Source organism: Oncorhynchus mykiss, chromosome 15 (assembly GCF_057628025.1).
Source record: "Oncorhynchus mykiss isolate SJ-2025 chromosome 15, ASM5762802v1, whole genome shotgun sequence".
NCBI lineage: Eukaryota > Metazoa > Chordata > Actinopteri > Salmoniformes > Salmonidae > Oncorhynchus > Oncorhynchus mykiss.
The window spans coordinates 69720336-69737205 of record NC_143036.1 but is presented as its reverse complement, the minus strand read 5'-3'; the positions used below and the strand labels follow the sequence as shown (position 1 = coordinate 69737205).

The 16870-nt window shown below is 45.7% G+C and overlaps 1 protein-coding gene across 1 annotated transcript in view; it reads left to right on the top strand.

The window, feature by feature from the left end:
* The window catches only part of LOC110513021 (exocyst complex component 4), a 234029-nt gene that overhangs the window by 58182 nt on the left and 158977 nt on the right, over window positions 1–16870 (top strand). The window contains exons 8-9 of the mRNA XM_090199128.1: window positions 1764–1909; window positions 2435–2523. Of these exons, the coding sequence (XP_090055254.1) occupies window positions 1764–1909; window positions 2435–2523 (235 nt within the window). The remainder of the gene's footprint in view (window positions 1–1763; window positions 1910–2434; window positions 2524–16870) is intronic.

The window sequence follows — 16870 nt, the reverse complement described above, 5'->3', positions numbered from 1 at the left end:
ATTGGTGTGGTTAATTGCTTCAGGTTTACTCCCTCTAATGCAATATATTAGGGTCGGAGCCCCTTCATCAGCCTAACGCCGGCATTTAATTAAGTCTCCCGGGTTAGGTAGTGGGCCGCGCTCCATCAGCAGATCACATGGTCATTAGTAATTAATACACTGACAGGATTAGCGCTCTCTGCTAGGCTTGCACGGTGTCGCTAGAGGGCAGGGGGGCCTGAGTGATGGCTTCCAGAGGGGGAGAGAAGGGAAAAAGTGTGTCTGTGTAGTGGGTCGGTGTGTGTGTTGTCAGGGGAGGGGCTGGTAGGTGTGTGTGTTGTCAGGGGAGGGGCTGGGTAGGTAGGTGTGTGTGTCTGTGTAGTGAGTCGGCATGTGTGTTGTCAGGGGAGGGGCTGGTAGGTGTGTGTGTTGTCAGGGGAGGGGCTGGGTAGGTGTGTATGTCTGTGTAGTGGGTCGGCGTGTGTGTTGTCAGGGGAGGGGCTGGTTAGGTGTGTGTGTCTGTGTAGTGGGTCGGCGTGTGTGTTGTCAGGGGAGGGGCTGGGTAGGTAGGTGTGTGTGTCTGTGTAGTGGGTCGGCGTGTGTTGTCAGGGGAGGGGCTGGGTAGGTGTCTGTGTAGTGGGTAGGTGTGTGTGTTGTCAGGGGAGGGGCTGGGTAGGTGTGTGTGTTGTCAGGGGAGGGGCGGTAGGTGTCTGTGTGTACATGCCAGTTTGCTCACACCAGTGTGTGTGCTGAAGTCTTCCCTCCGTGGTGACGGGGGTCTTTTCTCCAGCAGTAATGACATCATTAGAGGGCGACTGTGTTTCCATCTGCTCCACCATTACTCTCGCCCCACTTTGGGCCGCCCCGCCACGACGTGGGTCAGAATTAGAACGACAGGGGCTAAATGGCCCTGCTAAATGATGAAGCCATTAGGAATGGGAGGCTAATTTAGAACATATGTAGTCCTGGAGAGAGAGAAAGAGATGGGGAGATACTGGGAGAAGACAACCAGGAAAGTTAACTTCCTTACCCGACATCTTCAATATCTGTCAGTCTGGGGCTGTTGTTAGATCTGTATAAGGTATTTATGAGCGTTGATGAGACAAGGATGGAGTGGGTTTTAAATATGCAGACGGACTAAGAAATGGGGGATGAGATATTTTGATGACTCGCCGGAACTCTTTCGTGGATTGTTGTATTAACCTCGATGACATAATCAGTTATAGATCGTTGTTCTGCTGACAACATAATTCCTTATGTTCAATGTATTATATGACATAATGCTATTACATACATGAACTGACATTATAATAGGTACATTAGTTGTGTGGTGTGTTCTTGGGAGGATCGTAGATTAGACCAGACTGTCACCATTCACAGTGATGGCTGTTGTGTGGTGTGTTCTTGGTAGGATCGTAGATTAGACCAGACTGTCACCATTCACAGTGATGGCTGTTGTGTGGTGTGTTCTTGGGAGGATCGTAGATTAGACCAGACTGTCACCATTCACAGTGATGGCTGTTGTGTGGTGTGTTCTTGGTAGGATCGTAGATTAGACCAGACTGTCACCATTCACAGTGATGGCTGTTGCTCTATACTCCACTCCTTTGCATGAATCCTAACTTGAGCCCTCTGTCAGTGAGTTGTCATTGATGACATGTAATATATATTGTTTTACTTAACTTAGTGGAATGCATTTGTTGGAAGTCGCTCCCAGAGCGTCTGCTAAATCTAAGTAAGTGCACAAGCCTTTGCTAAATGACTGAAATGTCAATGTTCTGTAGGTTCTGTTGATGGACTACCTGGATGTGAAGAACACTAGAAGTGCTGCCGAGCCCTCTGCCCAGCTCACCTACGCCAGCACCGGCAGCGAGTTCGCAGCCTTCTTCGCCAAGAAGAAACCCCAACGTGCCAAGCAGTCCCTCTTCAAGTAAGACACCGACAGTCTAAAACACTTGAGCATTGAGGGACTGTTTTACCAGACCTAGATTAAGCCTACTTCTGTACTATAAAACATGCTTGACTTGATGGAGAATGTCCTTTGAAAGTGCTTTTTAGTCAAGGAAAAGGGGAAAATGTCCCCTACACCTCAGAACCCTAACAGAACCAAGTTACTGTACAGTAGGGATGTCTATAGTATTAGTGTGCTGATTCACGTTGTTGCAGTGTCTAACTGGAACCATTTCAAAACCATGCAACTTTACACATGGAGCATACAGACTTAGCCAAAGCCATTTTACGTTATGTACCCCAACCACAAGGCAGACCTGTAGTAGTATCTCCAGGTGTTAACTGCTGACCTCTGTAGTGTGAGCACTGTGTCTCTGAGTAGGAGTGACAGTAGTCTAGTCCCTGATCTGTGTGGCTAAGGCGTGACAATGACCATAGGAGTTGGCAAGACAGCAGAAACAGATCTGGGACCAGGCTAGAGTGAATGTGTGTTTCTCTCTTCCAGGTTTGAGTCGTCGTCTCACGCCATCAGCATGAGTGCATACCTGAGGGAACAGAGGAGAGAGCTGTACAGCAAGAGTGGAGAACTACAAGGTAAGGGAGGGAGGGAGGGAGGGAGGAGTGTGGAGAGGTACAGAGCTGGGATGGAGTAGAACAAGGGAGGTGCCAAAACTTGAGGTGTTGCACCTCAAGCTCAACACTATAGCAGAGTCATGCGCTCGCCAGGTACACACGCGCACACAGACACACACGCACAGACAGACAGCGAGGGGGAGATTGGAGAGTGAGTCCCTGGAGAGTCTCACTGTTCCACAGTCTCTCGTTTCTCTCCCCTTGCTCCCTCGCTCTGCGATGACCTTGTGGTTTCAATCAGCGGCGCCTGACAGCACTGTTTGCCTGCTTGTTTCAGTTTTTTTCAAACCCCGTTCCTCCGAGACATTGCCTGTGTGTAAAATGGAAGTGAGCGGCATGGTGGAAGAGAGATAGAGGTCGTCGAAAGGAGAGGAGGGGTTCCGAGAGAGAATTATTTTCAAATCCTGCATAATCGGTCATATGTCACAATTTCCATGATTGCATTTCGAGCAAACTTTAAGGTGAGTCACAGCAATGCTAAGTGTCACCTGTTTAGCATTGAACAGGTGAAACATCTCAACGACCCTCCCTCGCAGGCCTCGAGGTATGATTTCATTTTTGATAGGAAACGCCAGTCAACACTAACCTGGCATACAGGCTCCATACACAAAATGATCGCCCCGTTCGAAAAGTCCAGATTAACATTTCCTTTAAAAAAATGTGTTCCAAATAGCCTCCAACTTTTGTCCTTACCCCCCTTTTACCCCTCGGTAGCTCAGATGTGACAAAGATAATAAAACAGCATTTGGGCTGGTGGTTGAATGCCTGGCAGCGGCAAACGAAGATGAGATTCCTCTGCCTTTCATTTCTGCTGTCACAGTGCTTAGCTCGGGTTCTTAGCTCGGGTTCTTAGCTCGGGTTCTTAGCTCGGGTTCTTAGCTCGGGCAGACTGCTTAGGACCTGAATGACAGGGAGAGATTCAAGGAATCAAATGATTTAGAAAAGTTAAATCAATCGACTTGGATGAAGGGAGGGGGTGTTAAAAGTAATTGTTATCATCACACCACTGTATGTAGAAGCCATTCAGTGATTTCTGAAGGAATACATTATAATGAGAAAAACATGTAGAGACTTTGAGACAACGGTCAATCTCTTTTTTAAATGAAGCTGACTGTAGAACAGAGATTGAGAGATGTTGCATGAGCCTGGCCAAGGGATTGTCCAACACTTAAAGAGAGCAGTATTTTCTCTACTAGACATAAGATCTCCCCTCGATACACAGTAATCCATTCACACAGTCAACCATCACCAGTACACTTTCTCTATTGGCTGATGCCAGTTTGATAGTGCAGCTGGCTCAGTTGGTTGGAGTGTGATGTTAAGAGATCCAATAATCAAATCTAACTAAATCTACACAGTTTATTAGGTACACCACCCCGTTCATGAAAATGGTTAGCTCCTACAGACACGTGGCCGTGGATTGCGACAGTTGAAGTCGGAAGTTTACATACACTTACACAGAACCCAAACCGGCTGCGCGCGTGTGCCATCGTGTGCCATCGTGTGCCATCGTGTGCCATCGTGTGCCATCGTGTGCCATCGTGTGCCATCGTGTATAAATGTATTTTGTCCTCCCCACACCAAACACGATCACGACATGCAGGTTAAAATATCAAAACAAACTCTGAACCAATTATATTAATATGGGGACTGGTCGAAAAGCATTAAACATTTATGGCAATTTAGTTCGCTAGCTAATTTGTCCTATTTAGCTAGCTTGCTGTTGCTAGCTAAATATTTCACTTATAATTCACTGTATCACAATTCTAGTGGGTCAGTAGTATACATACACTAAGTTGACTGTACCTTTAAACAGCTTGGAAAATTCCAGAAAATTATGTCATGGCTTTAGAAGCTTCTGATAGGCTAATTGACATCATTTGAGTCAATTGGAGGTGTATCTGTGGATGAAGTTCAAGGCCTACCTTCAAACTCAGTCCCTCTTTGCTTGACATCATGGGAAAATCAAAATAAAGACCTCAGAAGAATTGTAGACCTCCACAAGTCTGGTTCATCCTTGGGAGCAATTTCCAAACACCCCAAGGTACCACATTCATCTGTACAAACAATAGTACGCAAGTATAAACACCATGGGACCACGCAGCTGTCATAGCGCTCAGGAAGGAGACGCGTTCTGTCTCCTAGAGATGAACGTAATTTGGTGCGAGAAGTGCAAATAAATCCCAGAACAACAGCAAAGGACCTTGTGAAGATGCTGGAGGAAACAGGTACAAAAGTATCTATATTCACAGTGAAACGAGTCCTATATCGACATAACCTGACAGGCCGCTCAGCAAGGAAGAAGCCACTGCTCCAAAACCGCCATAAAAAAGCCAGACTACGGTTTGAACTGCACATGGGGACAAAGATCGTACTTTTGGAGAAATGTCCTCTCGTCTGATGAAACAAAAATAAGGGCTGTACTACTCTGTAGTGACAGGAGTGTAGTACTACTAGCTGTGTTTCCCATGATAATTAAGGGCTGTACTTCTCTGTAGTGACAGGAGTGTAGTACTACTAGCTGTGTTTCCCATGATAATTAAGGGCTGTACTTCTCTGCAGTGACAGGAGTGTAGTACTACTAGCTGTGTTTCCCATGATAATTAAGGGCTGTACTACTCTGTAGTGACAGGAGTGTAGTACTACTAGCTGTGTTTCCCATGATAAATAAGGGCTGTACTTCTCTGCAGTGACAGGAGTGTAGTACTACTAGCTGTGTTTCCCATGATAATTAAGGGCTGTACTACTCTGTAGTGACAGGAGTGTAGTACTACTAGCTGTGTTTCCCATGATAAATAAGGGCTGTACTTCTCTGTAGTGACAGGAGTGTAGTACTACTAGCTGTGTTTCCCATGATAATTAAGGGCTGTACTTCTCTGTAGTGACAGGAGTGTAGTACTACTAGCTGTGTTTCCCATGATAATTAAGGGCTGTACTTCTCTGCAGTGACAGGAGTGTAGTACTACTAGCTGTGTTTCCCATGATAATTAAGGGCTGTACTACTCTGCAGTGAAAGGAGTGTAGTACTACTAGCTGTGGATGGTGGACTGTTTGTTCTTTGTCTCTTTACCTGAGGGAGATGGTACATTCTGTTACATATCCTTAACAAACAGTGTCTCTCAGGGGTGTTCGTGCGTGTGTGTGTGTCTGTGTGTGTGTGAAGGGGCCCTTGCGTCTCCCTCATTACAAACACACACCCAGAGCTTAGGAAGCTTAATTACATCGGCTCTCCAATGAAGCACACCGCATATGCTTCCATTAATCCACAGCTTCATCTAAAGGCTTCATTATAGTTACATATGGACCCACAGCTGGGTGGGTGTGGGTTTGTATCAATGGGCATCGGTGTGTCCCTTTGTGTGAGAGACAGAGGGAAGGCAGGAGACATGTCCCTGTATGTTTAATCTCCCTCTAGCTAGCTCTTTGAACAAAGAGGCTCTCTCTTTCTGGTCTAGAATCATAATATAGAGAGGCTCTCTCTTTCTCGTCTAGAATCATAATATAGAGAGGCTTTCTCTTTCTGGTCTAGAATCATAATATAAAGAGGCTCTCTCTTTTTTGGTCTAGAATCATACTATAGAGAGGCTCTTGCTTTCTAGTCTAGAATCATAATATAGATAGGCTTTCTCTTTCTGGTCTAGAATCATAATATAGAGAGGCTCTCGCTTTCTAGTCTAGAATCATAATATAGAGAGGCTCTCGCTTTCTGGTCTAGAATCATAATATAAAGAGGCTCTCTCTTTTTTGGTCTAGAATCATACTATAGAGAGGCTCTCGCTTTCTAGTCTAGAATCATAATATAGATAGGCTTTCTCTTTCTGGTCTAGAATCATAATATAGAGAGGCTCTCACTTTCTAGTCTAGAATCATAATATAGAGAGGCTCTCGCTTTCTAGTCTAGAATCATAATATATAGAGGCTTTCTCTTTCTGGTCTAGAATCATAATATAGAGAGGCTCTCGCTTTCTAGTCTAGAATCATAATATAGAGAGGCTCTCTCTTTCTCGTCTAGAATCATAATATAGAGAGGTTCTCTCTTTCTAGTCTAGAATCATAATATAGAGAGGGTCTCTCTTTCTAGTCTAGAATCATAATATAGAGAGGCTCTCTCTTTCTAGTCTAGAATCATAGTACAGAGACCTTTTCATTCCATCCACTCCCGACTCCATGAATAAATGATGGGAACAGGGAAACCACTTCCAAGGTACAGATTTGTTATCATGGCCCTGAATGCAGGCAATTGCTATTTCCTTCCCTGTTTTTATTTTCTCCTCCAAAGTGCCGGTTGGGAGAGAGCGAGCAGGGTGGTCATCATTGCCATTTCTAAGATATTTCTCAATAACCACGTTACGTTTTTGTTAGACTACACCTTTTTGAGTTGTTTTAGTCAGCGCAGCAACAGAACAGAGCTGTATTTATTACCTTACCCCAGGGCAGGCAGTGTTGAAATGACAACTACACCATGATCCAAACACAAAGGTTTGTATATCAGCCTCCGCTCCTGCCCCGTATGACCTCCCCTCCCACCCAGACACGGTCATAATAGACCCGCAACTCTGTTTCCCGCGTTTCTATCCCCCTGTCTGCCATATTTCCCTTTTTGAATTTCAAAATGGCTTGTTGTCAAACAAAATACTTGACTCTCCACAGTAGTCCACCTTGAGTTGAGTTACACAATGAGTTGCTTTCTCCCTTAATTCCTATTGTGTTTGTGTGTGTGTCCCTCTACAGTATGTCTGCCTGCATGTGTGTGTGTATCTGTCTATCTAGAGGAGAAAAGGCAATCTGTGTATTAGTGGTGTTGTTTCTGCGTAATAGCGTGCTACCCTGGGGACGAGGAGTGGAGAGGCGCACAGTGACTGACTGCTCCGAGGGAGCGGGACCCGTGTGTCCCGTCAAACTGATTTGTGCCACACAATAGGGAGGGAGAGAGGTGCAAATGGAAACACTGACTGAAAGAGGGGAAGTAGCGAGAGAGAGGTGTGTGTGTGTGTGTGTGTGTGTGTGTGTGTGTGGGGGCGGGGGGGTTGCACTAATGCATTTGTGTGTGTGTTACTATGTATGCATGTCTGCCTGTGTGTTTGCATCTGTGTACTGCATAAGCTCCATGCAGCTGCACCGATTGATACACCTGTATGTCTCTTATGTCAGGCCTGTCGGGTCGAGGGGTGAGGAAGAGGGCTGTGACGGACAATGAGTATTAGCCCCGTTCTGACTGTTCTGTAATGGAAGTCCACAGCAAAGAACACCTCTCATTTTAGTCTGATAATATCTCTCCAACAGCTTCTAGAGAACCAATACCTTATAGCTCAATCACACACAGGCTTGAAACATTTTGTGAACATTTAAATACATTTCCTGGTTTTCTAGAAATCCCAGTTGGAGGATTTCCGGAATCAGGGGGGAATAAGCAGGAAATCCAGAATCAGGAGGGAATGAGCAGGAAATCCAGAATCAGGAGGGAATGAGCAGGAAATCCAGAATCAGGAGGGAATGAGCAGGAAATCCAGAATCAGGAGGGAATGAGCAGGAAATCCAGAATCAGGAGGGAATGAGCAGGAAATCTAGAATCAGGAGGGAATGAGCAGGAAATCCAGAATCAGGAGGGAATGAGCAGGAAATCCAGAATCAGGAGGGAATGAGCAGGAAATCCAGAATCAGGAGGGAATGAGCAGGAAATCCAGAATCAGGAGGGAATAAGCAGGAAATCCAGAATCAGGAGGGAATGAGCAGGAAATCCAGAATCAGGAGGGAATGAGCAGGAAATCCAGAATCAGGAGGGAATGAGCAGGAAATCTAGAATCAGGAGGGAATGAGCAGGAAATCCAGAATCAGGAGGGACTGAGCAGGAAATCCAGAATCAGGAGGGACTGAGCAGGAAATCCAGAATCAGGTGGGAATGAGCAGGAAATCCAGAATCAGGAGGGACTGAGCAGGAAATCCAGAATCAGGAGGGAATAAGCAGGAAATCCAGAATCAGGAGGGACTGAGCAGGAAATCCAGAATCAGGTGGGAATGAGCAGGAAATCCAGAATCAGGAGGGACTGAGCAGGAAATCCAGAATCAGGAGGGAAAGAGCAGGAAATCTTGAATCAGGAGGGAATAAGCAGGAAATCCAGAATCAGGAGGGAGTAAGCAGGAAATCCAGAATCAGGAGGGAATGAGCAGGAAATCCAGAATCAGGAGGGAATGAGCAGGAAATCCAGAATCAGGAGGGAATGAGCAGGAAATCCAGAATCAGGAGGGAATGAACAGGAAATCCAGAATCAGGAGGGAATAAGCAGGAAATCCAGAATCAGGAGGGAATGAGCAGGAAATCCAGAATCAGGAGGGAATGAGCAGGAAATCCAGAATTAGGAGGGAATGAGCAGGAAATCCAGAATCAGGAGGGACTGAGCAGGAAATCCAGAATCAGGTGGGAATGAGCAGGAAATCCAGAATCAGGAGGGACTGAGCAGGAAATCCAGAATCAGGAGGGAAAGAGCAGGAAATCTTGAATCAGGAGGGAATAAGCAGGAAATCCAGAATCAGGAGGGAGTAAGCAGGAAATCCAGAATCAGGAGGGAATGAGCAGGAAATCCAGAATCAGGAGGGAATGAGCATCAAATCCAGAATCAGGAGGGAATGAGCAGGAAATCCAGAATCAGGAGGGAATGAACAGGAAATCCAGAATCAGGAGGGAATAAGCAGGAAATCCAGAATCAGGAGGGAATGAGCAGGAAATCCAGAATCAGGAGGGAATGAGCAGGAAATCCAGAATTAGGAGGGAATGAGCAGGAAATCCAGAATCAGGAGGGACTGAGCAGGAAATCCAGAATCAGGAGGGACTGAGCAGGAAATCCAGAATCAGGTGGGAATGAGCAGGAAATCCAGAATCAGGAGGGACTGAGCAGGAAATCCAGAATCAGGAGGGAATAAGCAGGAAATCCAGAATCAGGAGGGACTGAGCAGGAAATCCAGAATCAGGTGGGAATGAGCAGGAAATCCAGAATCAGGAGGGACTGAGCAGGAAATCCAGAATCAGGAGGGAAAGAGCAGGAAATCTTGAATCAGGAGGGAATAAGCAGGAAATCCAGAATCAGGAGGGAGTAAGCAGGAAATCCAGAATCAGGAGGGAATGAGCAGGAAATCCAGAATCAGGAGGGAATGAGCAGGAAATCCAGAATTAGGAGGGAATGAGCAGGAAATCCAGAATTAGGAGGGAAAAAGCAGGAAATCCAGAATCAGGAGGGAATGAGCAGGAAATCCAGAATCAGGAGGGAATGAGCAGGAAATCCAGAATCAGGAGGGAATGAGCAGGAAATCCAGAATCAGGAGGGAATGAGCAGGAAATCCAGAATCAGGAGGGAAAAAGCAGGAAATCCAGAATCAGGAGGGAAAAAGCAGGAAATCCAGAATCTTCCAACCAGGATTTGGGGGAAATACATCCTCTTCATACCCTCATGTTCCCAGATCACAAATGAAAAGGTGATAATCCCCTCAATCTAGCGGTTATCTTTTAATATAAAGATCGTTCCTCTTATCTGTACTCCTCCAGTGCCCTGTGTTCAAGGGGAACCACGCCATTGACTGATTTGAGCGATCGATCCTTGACTTCCGCCGACCTTCCAATTAGGATTTATCATATTCATAAATGGAACCTGAAATGGAATTGAACTTTCCCGGGAGAAAAGTCAATAATTATTAGAGGATTAAAATGAGGGTACATGCTCACCCTCTCTCTCGTTGAGTCTGCTGATCTCTCTCTTTCTCTCGTTAATTCTTCTTTCTCTTCATTTGACCTTACTAAGGCATTGATTGATCCACATGGTCTGAATGTACGATAGCGTGGCTCTGTCCTTTGTGATTGTGTGCCTGACTAATTATCTAAGGACAGGCGGGAGGGTGTTGCACGGTATACCTAAACTTCTGTACTTGTTCGATACTAGAACATGAAAAAAGTTTTGTTTCTGTTAAATGTGTCTCACGTCGTCTACTGATTGAGATCAAGTCTATCAGCCCAGCAGATGTCTCCTTATAGCTCTAGAGCACCGTGCCTGTCAAGTCTGTCTATCAGCAGATGTCTCCTTATAGCTCTAGAGCACCGTGCCTGTCAAGTCTGTCTATCAGCTGATGTCTCCTTATAGCTCTAGAGCACCGTGCCTGTCAAGTCTGTCTATCAGCAGATGTCTCCTTATAGCTCTAGAGCACCGTGCCTGTCAAGTCTGTCTATCAGCAGATGTCTCCTTATAGCTCTAGAGCACCGTGCCTGTCAAGTCTGTCTATCAGCAGATGTCTCCTTATAGCTCTAGAGCACCGTGCCTGTCAAGTCTGTCTATCAGCAGATGTCTCCTTATAGCTCTAGAGCACCGTGCCTGTCAAGTCTGTCTATCAGCTGACGTCTCCTTATAGCTCTAGAGCACCGTGCCTGTCAAGTCTGTCTATCAGCTGATGTCTCCTTATAGTTCTAGAGCACCGTGCCTGTCAAGTCTGTCTATCAACTGATGTCTCCTTATAGCTCTAGAGCACCGTGCCTGTCAAGTCTGTCTATCAACTGATGTCTCCTTATAGTTCTAGAGCACCGTGCCTGTCAAGTCTGTCTATCAGCTGATGTCTCCTTATAGTTCTAGAGCACCGTGCCTGTCAAGTCTGTCTATCAACTGATGTCTCCTTATAGTTCTAGAGCACGTAAGGGGCTCTGATTGACATAAAAAAAACATAGACGTTGCCAAAAATTGTGTTTATTGACTTCTTTTCCCTCACCTCAGTCACGTCTCTCTCACTGTGTGTGTGTGAATGATTTTATAAAATAAAATATTTATTCTTCTATGCAAATGTTGTTGGTCAGCACAATAAAACAAGTCCCAAATGGAAAGGAAGTAGATTGTTTTTCCTCTGCAGCCTGATGAAATCAACCAAAACAAGCTCAATAACTCAATGCATGCACACACTCCTATTGAATATGCCTTCACCTGTATTGTGAACAGGCCTAGGCTACATTTTGATTTACCCAGATTATCAGTAGAGATTTACCATTCAAATAAATGACCAGTATGTTGTTATGTAAAAACTAATTGATTGTATGATTGAATAATTGATTCATTAATGCATACATTGCTGTCTTAGAAAAAATATAATGATAATGAACTCAAGATATCTGTCTGGATTAAGTGCCTTTCTGTGACTTTGGCAAATGTGCCATCTTTTCTTTGCCGTGGAGTCGTTTTGATATCGCGTATCGTGATGGTATCGCGTATCGTGATGGTATCGCGTATCGTGATGGTATCGCGTATCGTGATGGTATCGCGTATCGTGATGGTATCGCGTATCGTGATGATATCGCGTATCGTGATGGTATCGCGTATCGCGTATCGTGATGGTATCGCGTATCGTGATGGTATCGTGATGGTATCGCGTATCGTGATGGTATCGCGTATCGTGATGGTATCGCGTATCGCGTATCGTGATGGGATCGAGTTTCGTGTTTCTCAACCTGGTATTCAAGTTAAAATGATGGTGTTACAACACTAGTGTCTGTCTCTTTCTGCCTGCCTGTCTCTTTCTGCCTGTCTCTTTCTGCCTGTCTCTTTCTGCCTGCCTGTCTCTTTCTGCCTGTCTCTTTCTGCCTGTCTCTTTCTGCCTGCCTGTCTCTTTCTGCCTGTCTCTGTCTATTCACACTTATTTTGTGTACTTTGCACACGCTAATGGCTGTGTGTCTCCTAGACTAGACCTCCCTTCCTTTAATAACAATGAATGAATTGCTACTGAAGTGGAGCCACACAGCCCGTGTTTGGACTATCACAGCCTGTGTTTGGACTATCACAGCCCGTGTTTGGACCATCACAGCCTGTGTTTGGACTATCACAGCCGTGTTTGGACCATCACAGCCCGTGTTTGGACCATCACAGCCCGTGTTTGGACCATCACAGCCCGTGTTTGGACCATCACAGCCCGTGTTTGGACTATCACAGCCCGTGTTTGGACCATCACAGCCCGTGTTTGGACTATCACAGCCCGTGTTTGGACTATCACAGCCCGTGTTTGGACTATCACAGCCCGTGTTTGGACTATCACAGCCCGTGTTTGGACTATCACAGCCCGTGTTTGGACTATCACAGCCCGTGTTTGGACTATCACAGCCCGTGTTTGGACTATCACAGCCCGTGTTTGGACTATCACAGCCCGTGTTTGGACTATCACAGCCCGTGTTTGGACTATCACAGCCCTTGTTTGGACTATCACAGCCCGTGTTTGGACCATCACAGCCCGTGTTTGGACTATCACAGCCCGTGTTTGGACCATCACAGCCCGTGTTTGGACCATCACAGCCCGTGTTTGGACCATCACAGCCCGTGTTTGGACCATCACAGCCCGTGTTTGGACCATCACAGCCCGTGTTTGGACCATCACAGCCCGTGTTTGGACCATCACAGCCCGTGTTTGGACCATCACAGCCCGTGTTTGGACCATCACAGCCCGTGTTTGGACCATCACAGCCCGTGTTTGGACCATCACAGCCCGTGTTTGAACCATCACAGCCCGTGTTTGGACCATCACAGCCCGTGTTTGGACCATCACAGCCCGTGTTTGGACCATCACAGCCCGTGTTTGGACCATCACAGCCCGTGTTTGGACCATCACAGCCCGTGTTTGGACCATCACAGCCCGTGTTTGGACCATCACAGCCCGTGTTTGGACCATCACAGCCCGTGTTTGGACCATCACAGCCCGTGTTTGGACCATCACAGCCCGTGTTTGGACCATCACAGCCCGTGTTTGGACCATCACAGCCCGTGTTTGGACCATCACAGCCCGTGTTTGGACCATCACAGCCCGTGTTTGGACCATCACAGCCCGTGTTTGGACCATCACAGCCCGTGTTTGGACCATCACAGCCCGTGTTTGGACCATCACAGCCCGTGTTAGGACTATCACAGCCAATTGGCAGTCAAGCCGGTCTCTGAAAGGCCACAGAGATCCATGTTGTTGTGTCAAATTATTTCAAAGGACCCCACTAAAATGGCCATTTATAAACAGTTTGTGTTACAGTATTTGTTTTTTATGTGACAGAGAAATGCCCTGACTTCAAAGATAGAGAGTAGTACTCAGTTAAACACAAGACGTACATTTAAGAAGCTGTTGTGGTTGATATTGCTTGTGCAGCTTTCAGTTTGGAGCCTTGGGTATGTTAAAACAGGCAGTTAATTGCTGGAAATGATAAGTCTCTCTGATTAGCAGCGTGGCTGGCCATATCTATTCATTTCAACACTGCTACTCTGAAACAATTTGAAAATACGGGCCCTGATCAGTGATCCCGACTTATTGGTATAGCTTATAAAATATATTTTAATTTTTTTTAATGGTTAAAATTTAGTGTAGTTACCAGATTAATTGCGTTTATAAACCGGGTAGCTTGGCTCCTGGATGCTGATTGGCTGAAAGCTGTGGTATATCAGACCATATTCCACAGGTAGGACCAAAAAATACTTTTTACTGTTTGTATTACGTTGGTAACCAGTTTATTATAGCAATAAGGCACCTCGGGGGGGTTGTGGTATATGGCTAAGGGCTGTATCCAGGCTCTCTGCGTTGTGTTGTGCTTAAGAACAGCCCTTAGCCGTGGTATATTGCCGATATACCACACCTCCTTGCACATTATTGCTTAATTAGACACGGTTGACAAAATAGTTATTAGAAATATCAAACTAATATCAAACTAGAGACTACAACAAACATACAAAACTAGACCATAAAACAGCTTTGTCAGACTAATTGGAGCCTCGTTTCCCCCGCCCCACTCACACACAAACATCCATCCGTTTACATTCAGCGGACCAATGATCTCCTCCGCAGAGCTTCCATTTGGAGAGAAACATGTGAAATTGAATTACGCTGCTGTTTCCCCACTCCTCCAACTCATTTAGACTCTCTGTTCCTCGCATTCCCCCTCTACAAATTAAATCACCGCAAAACAGAAAGCATCTGAATAGTGCATAGATACTTTGGGTAAGAGCTTGCTATCCACTCAATTGACAAATTTGCTTACTTTTCCCCTTAGCCTGGTCCCAGATCTGTTTTTGCTGAATAGCCAACTCCTGTGAAAATTTAGCATAACAATGACCATAGGAATTGGCGATACAGCAAACAGATCTGGGAGCAGGCTACTTGATGCCCAGTGTAGACCGCTGACTTGATAGAAGATGGTCCGTATAGACTCATTAACAGCTTGTTCTCAATAGACACATGGCTTTATGCCATGTAATGCACTAGTATGTCACCGTTCACTAATCAGTCACCAGTACTGAGCTGTATGGGTTATATGACTAGTTAAGTAGTTTCTCTACGGGGGCTGGTTGAACCATAGTTGAGGGAGGGAGAGGGTTACTCATTACTCAATGTGTCTGTCAACATCAGCAGTTTGAACTGCAGAGTATTTTTACGGTAGGTTTTTGTAGCACAGTTATCCGTAGTGAGGCATTGGCCTGTGAAGCCAAGATCCATTGTGGATTGAAAAGGAGCATGTGGAAGGTATTGGAACAATGTGATAATACAAGATGGAGGGGAGCAATCCTGGTTGGATGTGTTGTATGACATGTCATAAATGAGTCACAGGTATGGTGTCGGGTTCACGCTCCAGTCCCTGATACTGAAATGCACGTCTTTGAGTAAATGACACCTTTTCCCTTCACCTTTTCATTCGCCCTTTGAATTGCTACACCACCTCGGTGATATCGTTGTTTTGAAAGATGAAATGGAAGGTTCTTTGGATACTTGGCAGGCTATTACAGTAGAAAGGTTGCATTTTTTTGTTCATTTTTTAAAAACTGAACGTAAAGCACCACATAAAGCCATAGAGAAACACACACACACACACACACACACACACACACACACCTCAACAGCAAATGCATTCCACTTCCCCCTAACCTCCGGTCATAATACCTGTGTTAGGAGCGCTTCATGTTCTATTGGCTGATTCCTGTGGGCAGATGATAATGGTTAAAACAACATTAGTCTTTGATTGTCTTTCTGCCTCTCCCCAGTCTCCTCACCTTCTGGGCACTGGGAGACCAAAGCTCTCTCCAGTCTCCTCACCTTCTGGGCACTGGGAGACCAAAGCTCTCTCCAGTCTCCTCACCTTCTGGGCACTGGGAGACCAAAGCTCTCTCCAGTCTCCCCACCCTCTGGGCTCTGGGAGATCAAATCTCTCCCCACCCTCTGGGCTCTGGGAGATCAAGCCCAGTGGAGGCTGTAGGATCTCATCAGTGGGAGGTGATTGAATTAGTTCAGTGTTGAAATGAGTTTGGGAGCTGGTGATTTGCCGGGAAATGCACTGCGCTTGTTGTAATAATAACATCAGTGTTCCCCTCTCCTCTGTAACGGGGCTTCAGCAGGCTGCTTGGGAGATGATGGGTCGTTTAGATGCTGGGGACAGACACTGATTAGCTTGTGGATAGCTTGTGGATGTTTTGAGGAAGTTAGTGCTAAAGAATTAGAAAAATATAAGATTGTTACAGTTATACTATATAAGAGACTGAACTAATGCATAATTGAGTCAGGCATCAGAACGTCCATAGAGTCAGGCATCAGAACGTCCATAGAGTCAGGCATCAGAACGTCCATAGAGTCAGGCATCAGAACGTCCATAGAGTCAGGCATCAGAACGTCCATAGAGTCAGGCATCAGAACGTCCATAGAGTCAGGCATCAGAACGTCCATAGAGTCAGGCATCAGAACGTCCATAGAGTCAGGCATCAGAACGTCCATAAAGTCAGGCATCAGAACGTCCATAGAGTCAGGAATCAGAACGTTCATAGCGTCAGGCATCAGAACGTTCATAGCGTCAGGCATCAGAACGTTCATAGCGTCAGGCATCAGAACGTTTGTAACAATGAAATTACACGATGTGACATCCGTGAATAGGGTAGTAGATATACAGTATGATCTAGATAGTGGATGAGTAGGGTTGTAGATATACTGGATGGTGTAGATATTAGATGTATGTTCATGTTTATTATTGTATAATGTAGGGTCTCCAGTTGATCCATCTTCAGGTTCATCCAGATGTCAGGGAATAATATAGAGATGAAGAGATGAGGAGAAAGAGAGAGCTCCTCCTGTATTTTGTCAGACACACAGACACAGGGGACGATGTGTTGGTGGGAGGGAGGGGATAGGGCAGCAGGCAGGAGGGGAAGGAGGGGGTGTGATGGCTGACAGAGAGCAGAGGCTTAATCACAGATGGGTATAAAGAGAGGTGGAGAGAAGGGGGGGGGGTGTTTTCCCAACTCTGGGCTAATTTTAATCAGCATGGGCCCTGTCATCATAG